This window comes from Amia ocellicauda, chromosome 4, assembly GCF_036373705.1.
Source record: "Amia ocellicauda isolate fAmiCal2 chromosome 4, fAmiCal2.hap1, whole genome shotgun sequence".
Classification (NCBI taxonomy): Eukaryota; Metazoa; Chordata; class Actinopteri; order Amiiformes; family Amiidae; genus Amia; species Amia ocellicauda.
Window position 1 is genome coordinate 36,189,675 of NC_089853.1, and position 23,396 is coordinate 36,213,070.

The following is a 23,396-nucleotide window of genomic DNA, read 5'->3' on the forward strand; positions in this document are numbered from 1 at the left end:
TCCGGGGTTGTCTGAGGAGGGATGGGATGAGTTTGTGAAGATGTGTGTGGCCTTTAAAAAGGATTTGAATAGGCTTCTGATCCTCAAATGTGGTAAAATCACAGCTTGAGCCCCATAGTCCAGACAGACAGGGCTGGTTTCCGGTCTGGACTCCCGTCAGCTCTTCTGTTTGTATGAGTGTCATAGCCATGAGCCAGGATGGGAACCGTTTGGCAATTCCACATCTGGGAGGCTGTAAAATGCAGAATATAATTGGCAATTTCAAAATAAAATTAATTTATCTGGACTTCATTAGTATCGTCGTCCCCCTTTTACAAGGATTATAAACTTTTCTTTATAAATTTTCGGATCTGATACCTTTTATTAAAGCCTGCTGGAGCATATGTTCTCTCTTGGGGTGGGGTGGGGTTCAGATGACATCCATAAAAAGTTTAAAATGTGCTTATTCCAGGACTAGAAAAAAGTAGCCTAATCTACAGGAGCAAGTGATGCATAGAATTTTGTTAAATATTTTCAGAAAAATATATTTAATTCTCATTTATACTGTTGTATTTGTCTTTCTATAGAGCAACAGAGCAACAATGCTGATGCTTTATATATGTGTGTGTGTGTGTGTGTGAGAGAGAGAGAGAGAAATATAAATATATAATATTCTCAAACCACTACTTTGTCAAGCAAGATAACAAACCGATCCCTGCCTGTGGTTAGAGATGATACACCCTAGTAAACAACATATTCTCACTGGAAGGCAGGTCTCCTAGCAACTGTGTCATGCTTATTTCCCAACTGATAAAAATCTCAGCGGCGCTTTTCCCTTAGATCAGTTCTTCCAATTATTACTTGCCAGCAAGAAACACCTGCTGCTCCCACTGGGCGATAAGAAGAAGGCTATCATACTTGTTTGGAAAATGAGACGGAGACATCCAGTAAGTTCAGTGTGCATCTGCTGAGGCAAACTCAATTCAATAAGCCCTTGTACAAAGGGGCCGCATCTTTCTAAGGCTATGACCACGGGCACTGTTGGATTGATTCACTGCTGAAAAGCATTGAGGCCATTCACCAGTTAAACTGTAAGATTTGGTATGTTTACATGAACGTTAATGTTAAAGTCAATTCTATGAAAGTGAATCGCCCCACACCAAACACACCCCACATGGTCGCGTCAGTGCTATTGTAGCCCGGTGCACACCTAACAAAAGTATCTGACAGTCGCCTGCATCGCCTCAGAAAGATATTCGTTAGTGTGTATCACAACAGATAGTGAGATTTACAGAGATGGCTTAAGATTGGGCATTTTTGAAGTGTGTCGTCAATACTTGGCAGTACACGATTTGATATGCTTGGGAGAAGCTTCCGGAACAACCGAAACCCTTGAATGTGCTGACAAGCATACATGAGAGAAACGTTCATTGCTTGTGTTGTTTTGTGGGCGCCGCAGTTCATAAAAACAGCCTTTTGAATAAAAACACGAACGCTTCCTGCAGGTAAGCCGTCTTCTGTTTTTGAATGCATGTCTTTGTGTTCTTTAAAAAGATGAACCTCGTGTTACATGTATTTAGGTCTGATCATACTAATCAAATTCAATATACTTTATTGTCATTTTTGCTTTCAGACCAAATTCAGGAATCCAAAATGCAAGGCCCTGCCTAGACTCGTCCATGGATTTTAAATTACTCAATGCATCTTGGAAATTTGGCTTATATTATGAAATAATAAAGTGAGGATAAAATGGTAGTAATACGAGGTTCTTTGGTGTATTGTCTATGCATCTTATGTGGGAAAAAAATATTACTTTGATGGATAGATATTTTAGCAAATATAAGATTTAACCAGAGCCATTAGGGTAACCAGAGCCAGTATATTGAAGCATTGTTTCAGCCCCCCCAAGACAGTTTCTCTATGTTTTTACATCATTTCAAAATTAAACTTCACATTCCAACACAAGGTTTTGCTTCTGTGGGACCCCATTACAATGTTAAGCATAAGAGTGGACACCCCACTGAGGTGAAACCAGGCAGGGTTAACAGAAAAACAATGATGCTTAAAAAAGAAATACTGCGAAGAGCTCTGAATAGGTAGGAGAGGCACCTATAGTATCAGGACAGGCCAATAGTGAAGTCTTCAAGTCCAGTGCAGTGATGACGGAGCCCTTGGAGAAGCTGTTGCAACTGGTGGTGGATGCTGCCCTCCAGTGTGGAGTTGTGGACAGTGCACGTTTGAATACAGCGTGAACACATTCTACACGGTTTCTCCACAGGAGAGAGCAGCATGTCTCCTGAAAGAAAATGTTGCAGATTTCTAAATTACATTTCATATTCCTGAGTATCATATCAAATGTACAAACTGGGTTTTAACATTAACATGACATGGGTTATTTTGCACAGTGCTGTGGCTATAGAATGTAGTGTGAAAAGAATAATGCAGTTCAGGGAAAGAAAGGCCATCTTTTATAGAAATATATATCTTACCTCATCCAGGGCGACTTGTTTCAACACATCACATTATTTTTACATACAGCTACTCATTTATACAGCTGGGTTTTTACTGCAGCAATGTGGGCGCAGTACCTTGATCAAGGGAACAGCAGCTGCGTCCCCCACCTGGGATTGAACCCACGACTCTCAGCTCGAGTCCAGAGCCCTGGCCACGTTCAAAACATATAGACCAATGTTCATATTAAACCATTCATTCATATTTTAAAACTGGGCATTCCCCCTTAACACCAAAACTGGTTTCAAGTTGCATTTTATCCTGTGTGATGAATTTGAAACTCTGGATCAAGGACAAGCAACATTCATATGCTAATTACAAAGCAACAACAATGAAAGCATAAAGAATCAATGACATACAGCTGTTCCTAATGATTATTTTAATTACCTGCTGTCATGTATAATTTCGGCCACCAGGGTATCCTGGGCGTTGAATGCATTTTTATTTGATTCTAATGGTTTACTGTGACAAAACATCAGTGGTTTTCAGTGAAACTTCTTAACTACCCCACCCTTAAATTAAGTTTGTAAAGGATACAGTCCTTTCTAATCAATCTAAAAAGCATGTATAAAATGCAAGACCTAACCAAATCACAAAATCAAATGTATAATAATTTCAACCTCACATAATCTTTAATTATTTTTTAACACAGTGGCTGACAACCCTGGTCCTGTTTCTCAATTACTTAATTGAACCCATAATTTATTAATTTCCTTATAATCAGAACCTTTTAATAATTTTTAACAGCAAGTTTTAATTATAACATTGTTAAAAAGCAATTAAGGAACCAATTTTGTATCAGTTACACAATTTTAAAAGTCAAATGTAAGCAAATTATCTATATCAGGTTTGATTATGAACAGGAGAATCACAGCAAAATTAATTATTTTATTATTTCTTAGTAGACACCCTTATCCAGGGATAAATACAGTCGAGATGCTTATTGTACATTTCATTTGTATTTAAATGGTCTATAATGTAATTTTAAAAATGGTATTCTTAAATGTGACAAAACCACCAATATGCACACGTCTTCATCATCGTAAAAAATCATCGTATATCGATATTTAAAACGTGCGAGTAAAATAAAGTTGAAAATATCCACAACTCTGCAGACTAAGAAAAATATATTGAAATAATGCATACGAAAGAAATATCTCAAGAACTCTCTTTAATAAATCCTCAGAGGACAATGGTTTACAATGTAGGAAAAATTTAATACATATAGGACTATAAACAACATATTTACAGCAAAACTCACTTAACAGTGGCTTTTTCACAAATATAAATTATTTTTTCTTCAAAGTTCTTTTATTTTCTTATTTTTTTTAAGACTACACATCGGTGTAATCCTGGAGAAAAAAAAAAAAGCAAATGAGAAAGAAGGGGCTGTTGGCAATGACTCGTCTTCACCTCTTGTAACAATAGAAGTGTCTGTGTCTTTCTGCTGAGGTGTAGTATGCCGTTTCTTCTGTGCAGCTGCATGGTTTTATTCCAGGCGAGGTGTGGGAAAGCCAGCCTCTAAAATTCATGATCAACACTGGGCTGAATCTTTGGGACCTGTAGAAACTGGGCGACACGTACCAGATTTTGCAGTCCATTCCATGCCCCTCACACAATCCATACATAGTAAGTTGCTGTCCTATCAATTAATACTGCATTAATTCCGTATTGTGACAATATCAATATTCAAACACACATTGACGACAATATATCACAAGGATATAAGGCACAGCTGGAAAAGCACACTACAACTTCGAACATTTAACACTTAACCTGGTCAAGACTGCATGTCATATGGCACTGAAATGTATTTAAGATTAGCAACAGCCATTTCAATCACGTTGAAAAAGGTCTATTTATCCCATTTTGAATTCCATCAAGGTTGTTTTCCCTTGCACTGAAAAATCATTGGAGTACAAAAGAAACGGCCTTCTCAAAGATCTATAGATTAAAAAAAAAAGAACATGTATTAAATATCTATATATCCCACAACAAGGACACGTTTTCCTTCCAATAATCATTTACCTGTTGCTACAGAAATACTCAGAATAAAGGAATTTACAACTAATGTTACACATTTCCTGTAACTGAAATACTGTACTTTCAGTGCAAGAGGAGCTTTAAAAAGTACCACATTCATATTGTTAGCTTTTTGTTTCGACGATGGTATTAAAAGATGTTGCAACAGCTCATCTTTCAAACACCAGAAAATATGATTTAAGAATAAATACATTTAGAAGAGCAGTTTTAAAGTAGTGTTTTTTTTATGTGTGTATACAGACACATACATACACACACACACGCACATATATATATATATATATATGTATATATATAGCCTATATGTGTGTTTGTGGTTCTGTGTATAGACAGATGGATATGCATATACATGTATACATACAAATACATATGCATACACTAGATTACCAAATGTATTGGGGCAACACAGAAGAGGCTCCTATTCAGAATGTTTTTAATACCCATCCTTGGCCTTAATTACTTCTAGAATCCTTTGCAGAGATTGCTGGAGGAATACTGTGTAATTCCTTCTGCAGCACCATTGTTTAGTGCAGCGAGAGAAGACTGTGTCTGTGGTCTCTGGTTTGCAATTCAAGTCCATCCCAAAGCTGTGCACCTGGAGTGAGGCCAGAACTGAGCAGGCAGTGAAATGGGTTTCAGCTCTATTGGTCTAGAACCACTGTGCCTCACTCCCAACTGCAGAACGGGCTTCAATCAGGTCCCTTGACTGGCCTTCATGAAACCCTTAACATTAAACCAAGCTTTATTTAGCACACAGCCTCTGGCACGGTCCCATACCAGTGGAGGGAGGCTTATCCCATTCAATTTGGCAATGAAGTGTGTGTGTGTTTGTGTGTATATGTATATATGTATATATGTACATATATATATGTATATATGTATATATATATATATATATATTACACACACACACATTGCCAGTGAAAAATATTTTTTGGAAAGAAAAAATATAGGCTTTTAACTGGGCTAAAAATACATTATCTTGAGATAGAATTCTAGTGTCTTTAAACTTCCTAGTGAGGTCTGTGACAACCTCAAATACTGGGTAGTACCTGCATGTCAAGGTTGACATTAGCATTCAGCTTCATGGATGGCTTAATTAAGATTAGCAACTGATTAGACAAATAAACTATAGCTTAATGACAGGAAAGTGCGGTCAATGCATTTCATAAATCTGAGCGCAGCAATGACGAGTGTCACTTTTATCGAAATATTCAAAGTTATCTGGATAATTAAAAGGAGAAAATAAAGATATTTGCTCTCTGAAAAAGGATAGGCAGTGCATCTGACAAACGGTTTCATCTTTTCACCTTTTTTCCACTAGAATATAAATAAGGTGCAAATATTAAAAGAGTATTTGAGAATTATAAAGAAAACAAAAACATTGCATCTGCCTTTAAAATCAAATTATAATATATCTTATCAATCTGTGTGTAATTTTTTTATATATATATCAAATCAAACTGTAAAGAGACAAATGTTTTCCATTCACATTCATCTGACCTCATTGATAGAGACTTACACTAGCAGGCTGGATAAACATTTGTCCCCATAATGAACCGTTCTTTGGTGCCTCCAACCCCAAAAATCAAGACAATAGATTTGACAGAGAAAAAAAAAATCTACATATGAACAAAATAACAACTTAGGAAATACATCAGTGACATCCAATTGAATACTTTCAAAATCAAAAGCCACGCGTTTTGAGGCACTTTCACATTCTGACCCTGGCCCAGTAATAAAGGCAAAACCAACTCCCAACACAACAGTCCACAGGACTCACCACATTGACATCCTTCTTGTTCATAGCAAACACATAGAAAGATCGTTATGTTTATCATGTTCTTTTTTTATGATCTGCTCTCTAGCATAATGATCTTTCCAGTTGAATTCAAGCACAGGGTATATAAACCATTTTTAGACTTCCATCTGTGCCCATCACATAACCACAGCCACAGGTATGTGAAAAAGTCAATACAAAACGGAGAGGATTAGTCCGCTGGTAAATAGAGCTTTGTCTTTTCGCTCTCTTCTTCTCTCTTTCTGGGTCACCAGATTAAAAACTGGCAACTTCAAAGCAAAGAAGAGTCTAATTCAAAGTCAAGCCATGACTGGTATTTAGCAGCATTGATCTCTTCTCCAGTATCCTCAATCCTTACTGGTTGCGAGTTTAGCCACCGACGTCTATGTTTTTCTGGCGTTCCAGTTGAAGTCAGGGGTTCCTTTCTGTTCTCCAGTCCTTTCTTGTGGAGACCGAGAGTCATGTGGGGATTTCTGGGACGGTGGGGATCGGGGGTCCAGCAAGGCAGGAGGCGGTTTGTAGTCCGCTGGTTTGTCAGTGTGGAAAGGGCGATAGTGTTCTGGCCCCCCCGGGCCGTGGTTGCCCTGAGCTCTGTGTTCAGGCATCCGTCTGAAGTCCTGGCTGCCACCTTGGTGGTAGTTCTGAGAGCGAAATTCATCTGAGCGCCTTCGCTTCGGGTCTTGATGCCTGAATGAAAGAAAAGGACAGATACAACAGTGTCTATATTACCAGGTCGGGGGCAAGGCTGTGATACTAGAAGGGAGTGTAGTATTTAATAGTGGACAAGTTGTGCTCTAAAGAGAGAGTGAGAACTCTATGCTGGGAAAAAATGTTTCTAAACTGCTGATAAGAGGAAATACATTTTTTCTAATTCCTGCTGAAATTCAAATGATCCTTCATAAATAGTCAACACAACTGCATGCAGTTTAAAAAACAAATTACAAAATCACAACAATAACATGTAGAGATATACACTCACCTAAAGGATTATTAGGAACACCATACTAATACTGTGTTTGACCCCCTTTCGCCTTCAGAACTGCCTTAATTCTACGTGGCATTGATTCAACAAGGTGCTGAAAGCATTCTTCAGAAATGTTGGCCCATATTGATAGGATAGCATCTTGCAGTTGATGGAGATTTGTGGGATGCACATCCAGGGCACGAAGCTCCCGTTCCACCACATCCCAAAGATGCTCTATTGGGTTGAGATCTGGTGACTGTGGGGGCCAGTTTAGTACAGTGAACTCATTGTCATGTTCAAGAAACCAATTTGAAATGATTGGACCTTTGTGACATGGTGCATTATCCTGCTGGAAGTAGCCATCAGAGGATGGGTACATGGTGGTCATAAAGGGATGGACATGGTCAGAAACAATGCTCAGGTAGGCCATGGCATTTAAACGATGCCCAATTGGCACTAAGGGGCCTGAAGTGTGCCAAGAAAACATCCCCCACACCATTACAGCACCACCACCAGCCTGCACAGTGGTAACAAGGCATGATGGATCCATGTTCTCATTCTGTTTACGCCAAATTCTGACAGAAATCGAGACTCATCAGACCAGGCAACATTTTTCCAGTCTTCAACTGTCCAATTTTGGTGAGCTTGTGCAAACTGTAGCCCGTTTTTCCTATTTGTAGTGGAGATGAGTGGTACCCGGTGGGGTCTTCTGCTGTTGTAGCCCATCCGCCTCAAGGTTGTACGTGTTGTGGCTTCACAAATGCTTTGCTGCATACCTGAGTTGTAACGAGTGGTTATTTCAGTCAAAGTTGCTCTTCTATCAGCTTGAATCAGTCGGCCCATTCTCCTCTGACCTCTAGCATCAACAAGGCATTTTCGCCCACAGGACTGCCGCATACTGGATGTATTTCCCTTTTCACACCATTCTTTGTAAACCCTAGAAATGGTTGTGCGTGAAAATCCCAGTAACTGAGCAGATTGTGAAATACTCAGACCGGCCCGTCTGGCACCAACAACCATGCCACGCTCAAAATTGCTTAAATCACCTTTCTTTCCCATTCAGACATTCAGTTTGGAGTTCAGGAGATTGTCTTGACCAGGACCACACCCCTAAATGTATTGAAGCAACTGCCATGTGATTGGTTGGTTAGATAATTGCATTCATGAGAAATTTAACAGGTGTTCCTAATAATCCTTTAGGTGAGTGTATACACTCACCTAAAGGATTATTAGGAACACCATACTAATACTGTGTTTGACCCCCTTTCGCCTTCAGAACTGACTTAATTCTACGTGGCATTGATTCAACAAGGTGCTGAAAGCATTCTTTAGAAATGTTGGCCCATATTGATAGGATAGCATCTTGCAGTTGATGGAGATTTGTGGGATGCACATCCAGGGCACGAAGCTCCCGTTCCACCACATCCCAAAGATGCTCTATTGGGTTGAGATCTGGTGACTGTGGGGGCCAGTTTAGTACAGTGAACTCATTGTCATGTTCAAGAAACCAATTTGAAATGATTCGACCTTTGTGACATGGTGCATTATCCTGCTGGAAGTAGCCATCAGAGGATGGGTACATGGTGGTCATAAAGGGATGGACATGGTCAGAAACAATGCTCAGGTAGACCGTGGCATTTAAACGATGCCCAATTGGCACTAAGGGGCCTAAAGTGTGCCAAGAAAACATCCCCCACACCATTACACCACCACCACCAGCCTGCACAGTGGTAACAAGGCATGATGGATCCATGTTCTCATTCTGTTTACGCCAAATTCTGACTCTACCATCTGAATGTCTCAACAGAAATCGAGACTCATCAGACCAGGCAACATTTTCCCAGTCTTCAACTGTCCAATTTTGGTGAGCTTGTGCAAATTGTAGCCTCTTTTTCCTATTTGTAGTGGAGATGAGTGGTACCCGGTGGGGTCTTCTGCTGTTGTAGCCCATCCGCCTCAAGGTTGTATGTGTTGTGGCTTCACAAATGCTTTGCTGCATACCTCGGTTGTAACGAGTGGTTATTTCAGTCAAAGTTGCTCTTCTATCAGCTTGAATCAGTCGGCCCATTCTCCTCTGACCTCTAGCATCAACAAGGCATTTTCGCCCACAGGACTGCCGCATACTGGATGTTTTTCCCTTTTCACACCATTCTTTGTAAACCCTAGAAATGGTTGTGCGTGAAAATCCCAGTAACTGAGCAGATTGTGAAATACTCAGACCGGCCCGTCTGGCACCAACAACCATGCCACGCTCAAAATTGCTTAAATCACCTTTCTTTCCCATTCAGACATTCAGTTTGGAGTTCAGGAGATTGTCTTGACCAGGACCACACCCCTTAATGCATTGAAGCAACTGCCATGTGATTGGTTGGTTAGATAATTGCATTAATGAGAAATTGAACAGGTGTTCCTAATAATCCTTTAGGTGAGTGTATATATATGTGTGAGTGTGTGTATAAGAGAGACTCCTATATTCTAGACCAAGGGATGACTTTAAAACCCACTTTTAAAACACGGATGTAGAAGTCTGCTTCTTTACCTGTCGTAGTATTCCCTGTGGCCGCGGTGGTCACGGTCATTGCCATACTGGTCATACGGCCGCTTCCGGGGGGAGCCGCCCATGCGGTAGTTGCTGGAGCTCCTGTAGGGGTCGCTGTGAGGTCTCCGATCCCCGTAATGGTGATCCTTATAGCGATGCTGGTCGTATGGGTGGTGCCGATCGCCTGACCACGACTGATTGCTGTTTCCCGGGTAACCGTATTTGCGGTCTCTTTGCCAGTCTCCTCGTTCTGCGATGAAAGACAAAAACAATTCTGCGCTTTAATCACGGTTTCAATACTGATAGCAACCGTGGTGCTTCCTACTTCCACAGTCTTGGGCAAAAAGTTGATCATTGGGAGATAAACAAGAAAATAAAGAGCACAATGATACACAGAATTATTAATAGAAAATAAAAAGAATGTACTTATTTGATAACCATTTTGACTTATTAAATAAGAGAAAGAATAAGAGAAAACTTTAAATAATATATTATTACCCGATTTCTTAGCAGACACCCTTATCCAGGGTGACTTACAATTGTTACAACATATCACATTATTTTTACATTTGTACCCATTTATACAACTGGGCATTTACTGGAGTAATCTTGGTGAAGTACCTTGCTAAATGGTACAACAGCAGTGCCCCCACCTGGGGATTGAGCCCACAGCCCTCCACTCAACAGAGTCCAGAGCCCTAACCACTACTCCACCCTGCTGCCCATGAATTCTTGGTAGATAATCCAACTAACCTGCATTCCCAAAATGCCTCTTGTTTGGTTGGTTGTAGGTGTCTCTGTGGTGCCCATGAGGTGGTCCTTGTGGGGAGAGGTGAGACTGAGGCAGGTGTGGCTTCTGGCAGGGCTGGGACCCTATGGAATCGTGACTCGAACCAGAGGGCTCTGGCCGGAATGGCTTTTTACTGCTTGAGGAGTCGTCCTTCTTTTTATGTTCCTTCTGAGGAGATCGAGGCAAAAACAGCAGACACTTAATGAAGGGCAGAGGTCTGCTAGCTTGACACTCGATGGCCAGCGTGTTATTTGGTGGAATTTCAGCTAAGCGCTGAATAACTTAATTGCATCGAATATAAGCTTAATCAGTCAAGATGAACATGATCTTAATGAACAATACATTGGCAACTTTTGTAACTGACCAGGACCTGGCATGGATTTATAGGGATGCAAGACAAAAGTGTCACCCCACCCCCCAACACACACACACACACTGTTCCCCCAACACTTGCAGGACTAAAAATAAAGAAAAAAAGACAAAGGCAAATGAAGCTCACCTCTTCCTCCTGCGATCGCTTCTTTTGTGCCATTTTGTACAGCTTATGAAGCTTCCTGGCATCAAACTCAGTAAACTTTGACACAAAAATCCAGAGGTTTCTGAAATGCAAATTGGAGAGCACGTTAAACTTGATTTAAATGTCACAAGCCACAGTAAGCTGCAAATGTCCCTCAAATGTCACTGTAAACGATGCCTACACCATTCTGAGCTGCAGGATGTCATCCGAAGTTCAGACAACTATTTTCACTATTTAAAGTTTAGACATCTATATACTGCAATATTATGTTACAAAAATAAGCCACATGTACAACAGTACAGATGAGCAGCTTGTACTATTTATTATAAATACTATTTATACCTGTATAAATTGTTGATGGCATTACACTAATACTGTTCCCATTTGAATTTAGTGAAAATAACCAATTCTACTATAGGCTATGATAAATGCATGTTGTGCAGAATTTAAGCTTCCTGCTTTGATTATATGTGAAGTAAGTAAGTCTGCAGCATTTTCATTATTTACATGTAATGATCACAATATGCTATGTTTATAATGTACTGACTCCCATGGTTCCTTGGGGAACGTTGTAAGGATAAACTTTTGCAATCTGCTTAATTATCATGTATTGCAAATAATGGTATAATAATATCAATAATAATAATAATAATAATAATAATAATAGTAATGTATATCATATTTACAAAATACTTTTTATGGATTTCATTATTATTAATCATAATAACATTTAATTTGTTCATATGCAGACACTTATACATTCTGCAATGAAGGCTACGTGTGCTCATGGAGGATGCACAGAGCACAGAAAAGTCGCCGTATTGAGCACTAGCTTTTGACAAACTTTACCCCCACACCCGCGGTGTTTATCAGTGCTTTGTTGTCTTACCGCCTCCATGTCTTCACATGATCCGGGTCGCTGTAGGCTTTAAGGCATTCTGTGATTCGGTCTCCGATTTTCAGCAGGCAAGTACGCGTGTGTTGCAGCTGCTCCTGGACGGACAGGCCCTCATCGGGCTTGTCCAGCTGCTTCAGCGCCTTCTTCACCGGCCGCATCCTCTCCTTACACTGCAATGAGGCAAGGCACAGACACGGCACTTTAGCAACGCATCAGCTGCACATCACTTTCAAAGGCAGCCGCTCTAGTCAGGGGTTGCAAATTAAATATTGAAATCCACCTTTACAAGAAGACCAAATAAAGGAGCTTCGAGCTTCCTCATCTTCCTTTCCTGAACCCGGGTGTATTCAAATAAGCCAGCCTTTTTCAGCTCTTATATAGTTCAGCAGTGTGGAGTAGGGGTGTAACAAAAAATATCACGATATTATAGTATCATGGTATTATGATAATATTATTGGCAATTTAATTTTTAATTTATTAAAAGGTGGTGCATCATCATTATTTACACTTTTCAGAATTCACTTTTGCTGCTGGTAGGTCAAAACAACTGTGTAGATTTTATGTGGAGGTTTTAATGCTAAATGTATAAAAATAGGTCTGAAGTGACGCCTCCGTGAAAAGTCCAGCTTGCTCGAAGCTGAGGCTAATTTATGCGTGACATCATACCAGGTATTGCTCAATGTTTCTCAGGCTGTTTTGCATATAGTTGCATCCAGGAACATAACAACAGCATCTCTATTATTAAATCCTTAAAAAAACTGACAGTGAAGAAACGAGTGACAAGCTATTTTGTGCAGATTCCTGAGCTGGGAGACGCACCTCTCTGTGATACGCTGCTCTGGGCTGCCACCTGACCCACAATCCCAGGACATTGAGACAGGATGGGGTTCAAAATTAGCTGCTAAATTTAAGTAAATTAATGTATTAATTATCCCTGCACTTTCAAAAAAAATAATCAGGTTGCTGAATGACTGACTGTGCAGCAAACAAGGAATTATGATGATCAGTTCAACATCCCGCCTCCGAACAGCCAAGCAACGTTACTGATTGGGAGAGTAACAGAAACTAAACTACTTTAATGTATAAGTGTCTGCATATGAACAAATTAAATGTTATTATGATTAATAATAATGAAATCCATAAAAAGTATTTTGTAAATATGATATACATTACTATTATTATTATTATTGATATTATTATACCATTATTTGCAATGCATGATAATTAAGCACTATCATTAATTTGAGTGAAGGTGTAGGAGCTAATTATCAGGTTAATTTCTCTCAGTTAAGGAGTGTCTCAAAAGTGCAACAGGATTACAACAGTGCTCCACTAAAAAGTGTATATGTCATCCTGCTCTGCTGTCTCTGATGTCGGGGACCGTGGGGGTGAACTGTCGTCCACAACAACACTTTCACACGAAACATCCGAACCAGTGACTTCGCTTTCACTGTCATCTGCCATCGAGCACCAGTGGTTTAAATCAGTGAAATACCTGGTGTGACGTTACGCACTCTCGTTCTTCCGGGTACAGGAGTCAGAGGTTTTTTAAAACGGTCTAACAAAAGAATAGCTTTTTCTCCCATTTTATAAGAAACTGATGTTAATGAAACTTTTAGGGCACATTTAGAAAGTATAGGTACAACTTTTAATGTAAAAAAAGATGATATCCCACCTTTAATGCAATACCTCGAATGAGAAAATGGCAACAGTATGACAACCGTCTGTTTTTAACACCAAGGTGCACTGTGAAACCATTACATCCCTAGTGTGAAGCAGTGGTTAGAAGTCCCAGGTGCAGGACACTGCTGATGTACCCTTGGGCAAGGTACTATACCTAGATTGCTCCAGTAAAAACCCAGCTGTATACATGGGTACACGACCAGCAAGTCACCCTGGCTAAGGGTGTTTGCCTAGATATCTATGATAATTATGCAGTGCCTTTGCCCTTATGGATGTGAAATGGACATTGCTTTGCCACCCATTGTTTGCAGGTATTACTTGTCATGCAGCTTACAACTGAATACACATACAGCTCAAAAGGAAAAGCAGGAGAGGTACTCACAACACTGAAAGTCTCCTGGTCCAGTTCGTCGTCTTCGTCTCCGATGGGCACCGGCTCGCTGCCCGCAGTGATATGCACAGGCCCCTGGGACTTCTTCCCTTTCACTCCTGATTTGGTCTGAGCAAAGGAAATGAAGGACAGGTCAGAGTTCACCGTACTCTGACAGATGACTGACAACAGGGCTCAATGCACAAAAGACACAGGCATCACAAATCAACAGGATTGACTGGTGCTTTTGAAATAACGAGAACAATAATCTCTGTCTACACACATATATGGAAACTAGAGTAAAAAGACGCACCTTTTCTTTTTTTGGCTTTGAACGCTTTTTGTCTTTGTCTCCATCTTTTTCTTTCTTAGGGGTTCCCTGTTTCTCTTTGTTTTCTTTATTATCCTTCTTCTTCTGTTTCTTCTTTGTGGGAGCCTTCTCAGTGCCATCATCCTGTCAGAAAAAATAAAATAAATAAATATGTCCTCCTCAATAATGGTTCTCGAGTCTTGGCTGCAGTAGGGCCAGCCTAAAACATCTGATCAGACGTACCTTGACCTCCCCTTCTTCAGACGCGTTGTCGGAAAGCCGAGGTGAGGAGATATCATTTCCATGCTCATCCTTGGGTGCCTTGTTTTCCTTCTTCAATCTGGGTTTCCTCTTCTTGACTTTGGTCTAATAAGAACACGGCATGATTAAATATAGCGTTTATGATGCAAAGTTATCTGTATATCTGAAGGTATATACAATATTATGAGATAGTCACCTCTTTACTGACCTCATCCCCTTGTGCAGAGGCATCTTTATTTTCTAGCTCCTTCTTCAGCAGCTTGAGGAGGTAATCGGCTCTGGACTGCAACTGCTTCCCTTGGGGCTTCTTTTCAGGGTCGTCTGGCAGAATCTAAAAACGAGAAAGTAATTACCGAGTCAGTTAGCAGACGCTTTTATCCAAGGTTTTAACAGACGCCAACATTCCACCAGCATTCTACATATAAGCAATAGTTTTTCACACCACTCTATGCAGCTTTCAAGTGTAGATGATTATTTTAAAGAAAGACCTGTAGAGCAACGGCTATCACTCTGTGGATATTTCTTCAGTGAAATAATTTACAGTGGTGAAATCTGTTACACAGGTCAGTAAATTATGTTAATAGTTCTTGTTCGCCACATGTATGACTATGTGCACTGTTCTACTTACTAACTCTCAACCCACCGGCTGTTAAAAACATACGATCTGTATCAACAACTAGTCCATACTTTAACTCTGAACAGAAAGAATAATCCTAGACTCAAAGGTGGATCATATATTTGCTTCTCGGCCAAATAATAAGATGATGATAAAATTCATTTTGTTATTACTAAACCTAAAATCTCTACAGATTCTATTTTTCACTTGTAGATGGTACCTTTATTTCTAGACAACTGAGTGGGCACAGCTATCTATGCACACATTTAAGCATCCTAACACAGATCCCAGCAAACGGTTTCAAACATGCAGAATAAAACATGAATTTATAGGAGGAGTGGCTAGTACCTTATTGGCCAGGTTGAGATCTGGGTCAGTTTTGATTAGATCCCAGTTGCTGTAACCATGCTCATAAATCCCCAGCAACAGCTGAGTGTCTTCCTCCACACCCCAGTCCACATCAAAATGGGAAGCCTTCACGCGACAGTGCAGCTGAAACCTGGAGGAGAGTCAAGAGGAGAGCTCTACTACACAAGCCAGTCATGTCCAGCACACTCTCAGGACTGACATCAGTTTCACTTGCTAGGCAATAACAGAGGACAAGAGCTCCAAGAGACACAGAAGACCCAGCACTCAGTTGGACCAAATACATTTTCTTGGATGATAAATGAAGGACACACTATGATACTTATAGCTAAAATAAAATAAAAAGCTTCCACTGAATCTAAGAGTTAAACTTACTTCTTCCTTTCCTCGGTGTCAACAGGTATGGCTTTATGCAGCGGCTCAAACTCTTCCTCGTGTTGAATTATGGACTTGGCATTGACTTGCACTCCTGAAATCTTGATGGTGATACCTCTCCGCTTCCCTGGGCCTTTAGCTATTGCACAAATAAAAAGGACATAATGCGTTATGCTTACAGCTGTTCTGATCATAATTGAAATGCCCCGGCAGTGAAGAACAGTCACCACCATCATATCCAGTTATAGAAAGGTCTATGTAACGATCACTCATAAACAGCTGGTCAGCAGAGATAATACTACTACTAGTAAATTAGAAAATTTCTCAGGCTGGTGTGTGGATGCCTGGATCGGCTCTCACCTTCGCTGGGGTTTTCTTTCAGGTGCTCCTCGTGTTCTTGTACTGCTGCTGCACAGCTGTTGTGAATGAGCTCCCCCAAGCGCTTCAGGTCAGCAATGGACTTATCAACCAGCTCGGCGTCACGAGCAATGGCTTCCAACCTACAGCAGAGACAGCCACCGTCACAAAGGAGCCCTATTCCGCAGTCTGCCATAACGACTGAATACTCTTTCAGGGGTAACTCATGATGGGAACTAAGAACAATGATGTGACCATGTTTCTGCTCGTGATTGCTTTCAGAAATGCAATACCATGCTGAACACCCTCCCCCATTTTACTTTTAGGTTTAAAAAAAATAATCAGAAGATCTTTCTATATTTTTGTCATTCATGTTATAATGTTACAAATTATTACATATTCTAAAAATAAATGTGGGGCTTTCTGAAGTTTCCCATCACAAACTCAGAAGTCTTTATTTGTGGCCTATGTTAATTATTTGTTCTCACCTTTCCAGAGGCGCTCCAAACTTCTTATACGCCTTGATGAACCTGAAGAAATTGATTAAATCAAGTTCACTGGTGCTTTGATTCACAATGATTTGTATTACACAATCTTCCTCTTTAATCTTGTGTGTACACTGGTTGGTAATAGTTACAATTTATCGCTCTGTATTGAGGCTGCTAACTCAGAGAGGCTGGGCTGGATACTGGAGTGGCTTCTGTTGTAACACTCTGAAGTACCAATATAGCAAAGATACCGTCCAGTTGATTTCAAGAGAAAGAGCATTTAACAATCTGTCAGCCATCTTAAATCGACACAAAACACGAGTAAAATAACTCACCGGCGAATCTCGGCGTCTGTGAAGCCCTCAACATTGTTTTTACGTGCACGTGGCCGACCCCTTCTCTTCGGCCGTTTGTCATCGTCGCTGTCATCGGTCTCGCTTTCCGAGCCTGAAGACCTCCGTTTTAACTTGGAGCCAACATCGGAGTCACTGTCGTTTGCCTGAGCCTGATAGAAGGCAATATACATGCACTGTGTTTGAGACTTATTTGCAGTTAAAAGCTACATGACAGCTGGCTTACTCTAACTGGTTAAAAGCAATCATCCAGACGCCACATGGTAAGAAACTTCCTGCAGTAAGCCTATGTGACTATGACACTCAGAGAGCAGCCCCTTTAGGAACACCTCATTTACCTTCTTGGTGGAACTCCTGCTCCGGGGCAACATGTAAATATCCTCCATCTCCTTTTGCTTCTGCTCCTCCTCCACCTTCCTCCTCTGGTCCTCAGGGATGATGTCGTCCCAGTCTGTGGTCTGCCTCTCCTCCAGCTCAGGGGCACTCTCTTCCATCGTGGAAAAATTGGCCACCTGAGGAGATGAACACACACAAAAAGGGTGTGAAAAAGGGTGCACAAGTTCTAAATAAATATATTTTTCACATCATATACAACTTTTATTAAGTTCTATCCTATTTTTTAATTTTTTTATTCTATTTTGACTTAGCTCCTGGATAGGATTTGATAGGAATCAGTTGGACAGGAAACTCCTCCAAGAAACGGCAAATACCTTAAACTGAGACAGCAGCTCATCGGTGGCGCTCACTGTCGGGTCACTCTCTCGGGTCTCAGCCAGGCGCAGAATCTCCTCTATGTCCATTTCCTGAAAATTAGACATTTCACATTATCGTTTGACATTTCATCTCTACTTTGAAAACCTAATCTTACCACTGTGGGTACGAAGAGTACAGAAGAGAGCAGTACTGCCATACAGTGAGAGCATTAATGTTCATTTGGAAAATGATTTCTGGCAGTACCTGAGGCTCCGACTCCTCGCCTTCGGGTTCCTTGAAAAGTTCCTCTGCTCCAAATTTTAAAATAGCACTCAGCTCCTCTTTGTTAAATGGATTTGAGCTGTAAAACACAGTAAAATCAAAAGATGTAATTCCTTGGAACAGACCACCTTCAGATCAAGCCTTGTTTTGTTACAATTACAATTATATTTAAAACAATATTTTTTTTAAATGTCAGAAAAATTTGAATATCAGAGAAATTAGTATATTAAAAATGCACATTAAAGCAGCATTTCATCTTCGCTTCCATTTCTGTGCCCTCTTACTTTGAATTTCCTGAGTTGTTGTCCAGCACTGTCCGTCCAGTCGTGTCCATTCTCTGGATGACAAGATGGTCCAAAACCATCTTCTTCTTGGCTCTTTCAATGATGTCTTCCTCTACTGTCCCCTTGGTTACCAGCCGATAAATATTCACCTTTAAATAGAGACTATCACGTTTAGAGCCCTGATCCTGTGGTGATAGGTCTTGAGGAGAGAGGGTGTTCTCCTGAAGCCAGGGAGGATGTGTGAAGGGAGTGAAGTCTCACCTGCTTTTTCTGCCCAATCCTGTGGGCCCGGGCCTGTGCCTGCAAGTCGTTCTGAGGGTTCCAGTCCGAGTCAAAGATGACCACAGTGTCCGCGGAGGCCAGGTTAATCCCCAAGCCTCCTGCGCGCGTGGATAACAGGAAACAGAAGTCCTGCAGCAGAGAACAGGTATTATACAGACCGTACATCAACTGTATCCAGTAGTTGAAATCTGCGTCTCCACTATGGCACAGGCAAGATTTATACAGCACTTTCCTCGCTCTAGGACAGATTGTGCTAATGCAAATATGAAGAATGCACCAGCTCTTATTATAGTGTGGATGGCATTAAGCAAATATGACAACATGGTCTAAAACACTGTTTATTTTCCATTAAAACACATACTAATTAGCATACTTATTTTTTAGGCAACCTGTGCTCTTCAATGCTTATAGATTGTAACTTCTTTTCCTTCCTGAATCAGAAGCCTAAGAGCATTTTATACATTCAAGATGACATGGTTACTTTGTATTGCTCTTATATTTTGTATAAATAAGGGCGTCTGCTAAGAAATAAATAATATAATATATGCTTTAACAGTTAATAGTGGATTAAGGTTTAAATTGATGGGTAAGTATTGTGGTTTCATGCAGTGACAGCCCTGTGCACAACCCTAGCAATGCCCGTCACGGCACAGACTCAACTGCTCTATCCCTTCAAGGAACATGAACCACACACATACCTCAGAGCCTTCAGCATTAAAGTGATCAAGTGCTTGTTTTCGTATTTCTCCTTTTATTGAACCATCCAAGCGCTGAAATTTAAACAGACAGGGGTTGAATTCACATCTCCGATTCCTTCCACTTCACAGAAGTTATCTTTGCAGAGAAATCCATCTGTGGCTCTTCAAACAACATATCACAGCATTACACTTGTATATTGGTTTTCCTTTTTGAAAATTTCGATTTTCTGCGTGGAATCGATATTTAAAACGTCTTATAAACCAATATTTTTAAAGAACTTACAAGCTAGTGACTGTTCTACAGCCCTGCCAGTTCCTATTAAAAATAACCTCAGAATAAAAATAACCCCAGTGCGTATCACACAGCCCAGCCAGCATGCTTATACAGCAAGCCCCCACTGCGACATGTGATAGCTTCAATAACTAAGTAAACATTTAAAGAAGTATAGTAATTCAATTAGAAGTCCCCTTCTGCATGGAACATTTCAAAGTTATAATTGCAAACACAGCAACTTCATTCTTAAGTGCATTTTTAATAAATAAATAAATACATGATTACCATGGCATATGGAAACAATATATATTTACCAAGATAATTCGCTCAATTACACCTGACCTGTCAGAGTCTTGAAGCAAGAGTACAATCCGTTACAATTTGGCATACATTTTCCAGTTCTGTGAACAATTTCAAATTTGTTTTTGGAGATAAACCTGACTTTTAAGCCTCTTTTATTTTGCGCTTCATTTACCAGTATTTCCCCTATATTGCTTAACTAATAATATCTATGCTTTTACTTCAATCAAGAAACAGAAGGCTTTACTTGATGAACTCTGCCTCCTCTCTGATGCCTTGTTTACTAGTATGTTCTTTTATACATCGATCGACACCTTTGACACTGTTGTGCTAAAAGCCCAATTTAAAATGGCAAACACGTTGTACCTGGAACGGATAGTGCTTGATGGCCAAATACTCTGCTAGGATGTCCAGCATCCGCACCATCTGGGAGAAGATGAGGACCCGGTTGCCTCTCTCCCTGAGCCTCGTCAACAGCTTGTCCAGGAGCACGAGCTTCCCACTGCCTCGGACCAGCGCCTGCAAGGCAACAGCAACCACTCTCATTTATTGTGGATGAACAACCAAGTACCAAACGAGGTGAGTGGTTCTCAATGGATAATCAGACAGGCAACATCAATCGAGAAAAATGAAAAGTAATAATTGTTATGCAACTCACCTGCAAGTGTTCCAGCTGGGTTGTTTCGTTCTCATCCTGATGCCTGATCAGATAGCAATGGTTACAGCACTTTTTCAACTCCATGACAATATTGAGAAAACCAGAGGTACTTCCCCTCGTCCCTTTGGAGAGGGCCCTGTAATTCCTAGTCAGAATCCACCTGTTGAAGGAAAGATGTGCTTGGAATTAAAAAGCTGACATTGAAAAATTAGATTGCAGGAGATCAGTGACTTTGCAGTGCTGACTGAAAACTGGAATGAAACATACTTGTAATACTGCTTCTGCTGGGCTGACATCTCCACCCTGAGGATTTGCTCCACCTTAGCAGGCAAGGATTTCTCTACATCCTTCTTGACTCTGCGCAGGAGGAAGGGCTCCAGGACTTTGTGGAGACTCTGATAGCCATTATCCCTCCCCTTGCCATGCTCATCTTCAAAGTCCTCCCACAACTCGAATCTGATGCGGAAGTTAACACAAAACATGGGAATGATGCGTACCTTGTTAACACACATGTGAAAGATGTGTCTTTTGTTTATATGAGGATTATGGATTTTTCCATTTATGGAGTTCAATGTTATTAATCCAACTCCTAGTTTGTTGATGTTCCACATCCACTGTGATGTTCCTATTATTGAAAAACCTAATATTTTTTATCACCTCTTTGTAAACTACTGCGTTATCATAAGGTACACTTCTCTTCAAATCGAGATTCTGGTCTAATGCAAACAACCCTCACTGGTGAACTTTGCAACAGGGCTGAGAGGCTCCATCAGTAGGCTGGTGCTTACTTTTCAGGCATGAGAAAGTGCAGCAGTGACCAGAGCTCCTTCAGAGAGTTCTGCAGTGGTGTCCCTGTGATGAGCAGCCTATGGTTGGACCTGAAGTCAATCAAGGTTTTGTACAGCAGAGAGTCGTCGTTTTTCAGTCTATGGGCCTCATCGACTCCCAGGAATGCCCAGTTTATGTTGCCCAACACTGTCTGCGGAGGAAGCGAGTAGCAAGAGTTTGACCTCTTTCTTGACCGTGACTCACATTATAGCTTTTCAAAGTAAATACAGGAGACAAGGAGATTCAGCATACATTTTTCACAGTACGGGGTATATGGTTTATGTACAAGCAAGTATATGTACTAAGCATCTCTGAACCCATAAATACATTTCTTACTACTGCATATACACTCACCTAAAGGATTATTAGGAACACCATACTAATACTGTGTTTGACCCCCTTTCGCCTTCAGAACTGACTTAATTCTATGTGGCACTGATTCAACAAGGTGCTGAAAGCATTCTTTAGAAATGTTGGCCCATATTGATAGAATAGCATCTTGCAGTTGATGGAGATTTGTGGGATGCACATCCAGGGCACGAAGCTCCCGTTCCACCACATCCCAAAGATGCTCTATTGGGTTGAGATCTGGTGACTGTGGGGGCCAGTTTAGTACAGTGAACTCATTGTCATGTTCAAGAAACCAATTTGAAATGATTCGACCTTTGTGACATGGTGCATTATCCTGCTGGAAGTAGCCATCAGAGGACGGGTACATGGTGGTCATAAAGGGATGGACATGGTCAGAAACAATGCTCAGGTAGGCCGTGGCATTTAAACGATGCCCAATTGGCACTAAGGGGCCTAAAGTGTGCCAAGAAAACATCCCCCACACCATTACACCACCACCACCAGCCTGCACAGTGGTAACAAGGCATGATGGATCCATGTTCTCATTCTGTTTACGCCAAATTCTGACTCTACCATCTGAATGTCTCAACAGAAATCGAGACTCATCAGACCAGGCAACATTTTTCCAGTCTTCAACTGTCCAATTTTGGTGAGCTTGTGCAAATTGTAGCCTCTTTTTCCTATTTGTAGTGGAGATGAGTGGTACCCGGTGGGGTCTTCTGCTGTTGTAGCCCATCCGCCTCAAGGTTGTACGTGTTGTGGCTTCACAAATGCTTTGCTGCATACCTCGGTTGTAACGAGTGGTTATTTCAGTCAAAGTTGCTCTTCTATCAGCTTGAATCAGTCGGCCCATTCTCCTCTGACCTCTAGCATCAACAAGGCATTTTCGCCCACAGGACTGCCGCATACTGGATGTTTTTCCCTTTTCACACCATTCTTTGTAAACCCTAGAAATGGTTGTGCGTGAAAATCCCAGTAACTGAGCAGATTGTGAAATACTCAGACCGGCCCGTCTGGCACCAACAACCATGCCATGCTCAAAATTGCTTAAATCACCTTTCTTTCCCATTCAGACATTCAGTTTGGAGTTCAGGAGATTGTCTTGACCAGGACCACACCCCTAAATGCATTGAAGCAACTGCCATGTGATTGGTTGGTTAGATAATTGCATTAATGAGAAATTGAACAGGTGTTCCTAATAATCCTTTAGGTGAGTGTATATCACAAAACTGTGCTTAATACTATAACTTGAGGCATAAAAGCTAGTTGTGGCAATTCTCAATCTCAAAAGCAGAAAAGGCATTTAATTTATTTTGAGAAAACAAAAACACTACAGATTACTATACCTAGGATACAAAAATGTCAAAAAAAAAAGCCAAAGCACATAATTCAGTGATTAAAGTCAGTAATATCAGGTCAATGTTATGGCTTGAAAAGTGAGGGGGACACTTTAATTTCCTTTCTATGCCAAAATGATTTTGCACAGGTCTCTGGGAAATTGCAATTCTAATCACCATTGTATTCT

At 40.7% G+C, this 23,396-nt stretch overlaps 1 protein-coding gene across 5 annotated transcripts in view; it reads right to left on the reverse strand.

Annotated features, from left to right (window-relative positions):
* Window positions 1-3,646: 3,646 nt before the first annotated feature.
* Window positions 3,647-23,396, reverse strand: part of chd2 (chromodomain helicase DNA binding protein 2) — a 37,919-nt gene continuing 18,169 nt past the window's right edge. For 4 of the 5 annotated variants that reach the window (XM_066701989.1, XM_066701986.1, XM_066701990.1 and 1 more), the window contains 24 exons: window positions 21,481-21,671; window positions 20,960-21,148; window positions 20,693-20,852; window positions 20,401-20,553; window positions 19,461-19,532; window positions 18,742-18,891; window positions 18,481-18,629; window positions 18,179-18,275; window positions 17,932-18,024; window positions 17,560-17,733; window positions 17,204-17,373; window positions 16,869-16,910; window positions 16,384-16,523; window positions 16,024-16,162; window positions 15,631-15,781; window positions 14,863-14,997; window positions 14,649-14,771; window positions 14,409-14,549; window positions 14,108-14,224; window positions 12,034-12,212; window positions 11,127-11,226; window positions 10,591-10,795; window positions 9,838-10,087; window positions 3,647-7,021 (listed from right to left, as the gene is read on the reverse strand). In XM_066701989.1, coding sequence (XP_066558086.1) covers window positions 6,718-7,021; window positions 9,838-10,087; window positions 10,591-10,795; window positions 11,127-11,226; window positions 12,034-12,212; window positions 14,108-14,224; window positions 14,409-14,549; window positions 14,649-14,771; window positions 14,863-14,997; window positions 15,631-15,781; window positions 16,024-16,162; window positions 16,384-16,523; window positions 16,869-16,910; window positions 17,204-17,373; window positions 17,560-17,733; window positions 17,932-18,024; window positions 18,179-18,275; window positions 18,481-18,629; window positions 18,742-18,891; window positions 19,461-19,532; window positions 20,401-20,553; window positions 20,693-20,852; window positions 20,960-21,148; window positions 21,481-21,671 — 3,624 coding nt within the window. In that variant the 3' untranslated portion in view covers window positions 3,647-6,717. The remainder of the gene's footprint in view (window positions 7,022-9,837; window positions 10,088-10,590; window positions 10,796-11,126; window positions 11,227-12,033; window positions 12,213-14,107; window positions 14,225-14,408; window positions 14,550-14,648; window positions 14,772-14,862; window positions 14,998-15,630; window positions 15,782-16,023; window positions 16,163-16,383; window positions 16,524-16,868; window positions 16,911-17,203; window positions 17,374-17,559; window positions 17,734-17,931; window positions 18,025-18,178; window positions 18,276-18,480; window positions 18,630-18,741; window positions 18,892-19,460; window positions 19,533-20,400; window positions 20,554-20,692; window positions 20,853-20,959; window positions 21,149-21,480; window positions 21,672-23,396) is intronic. The other variant, XM_066701987.1, reaches the window with a different exon arrangement.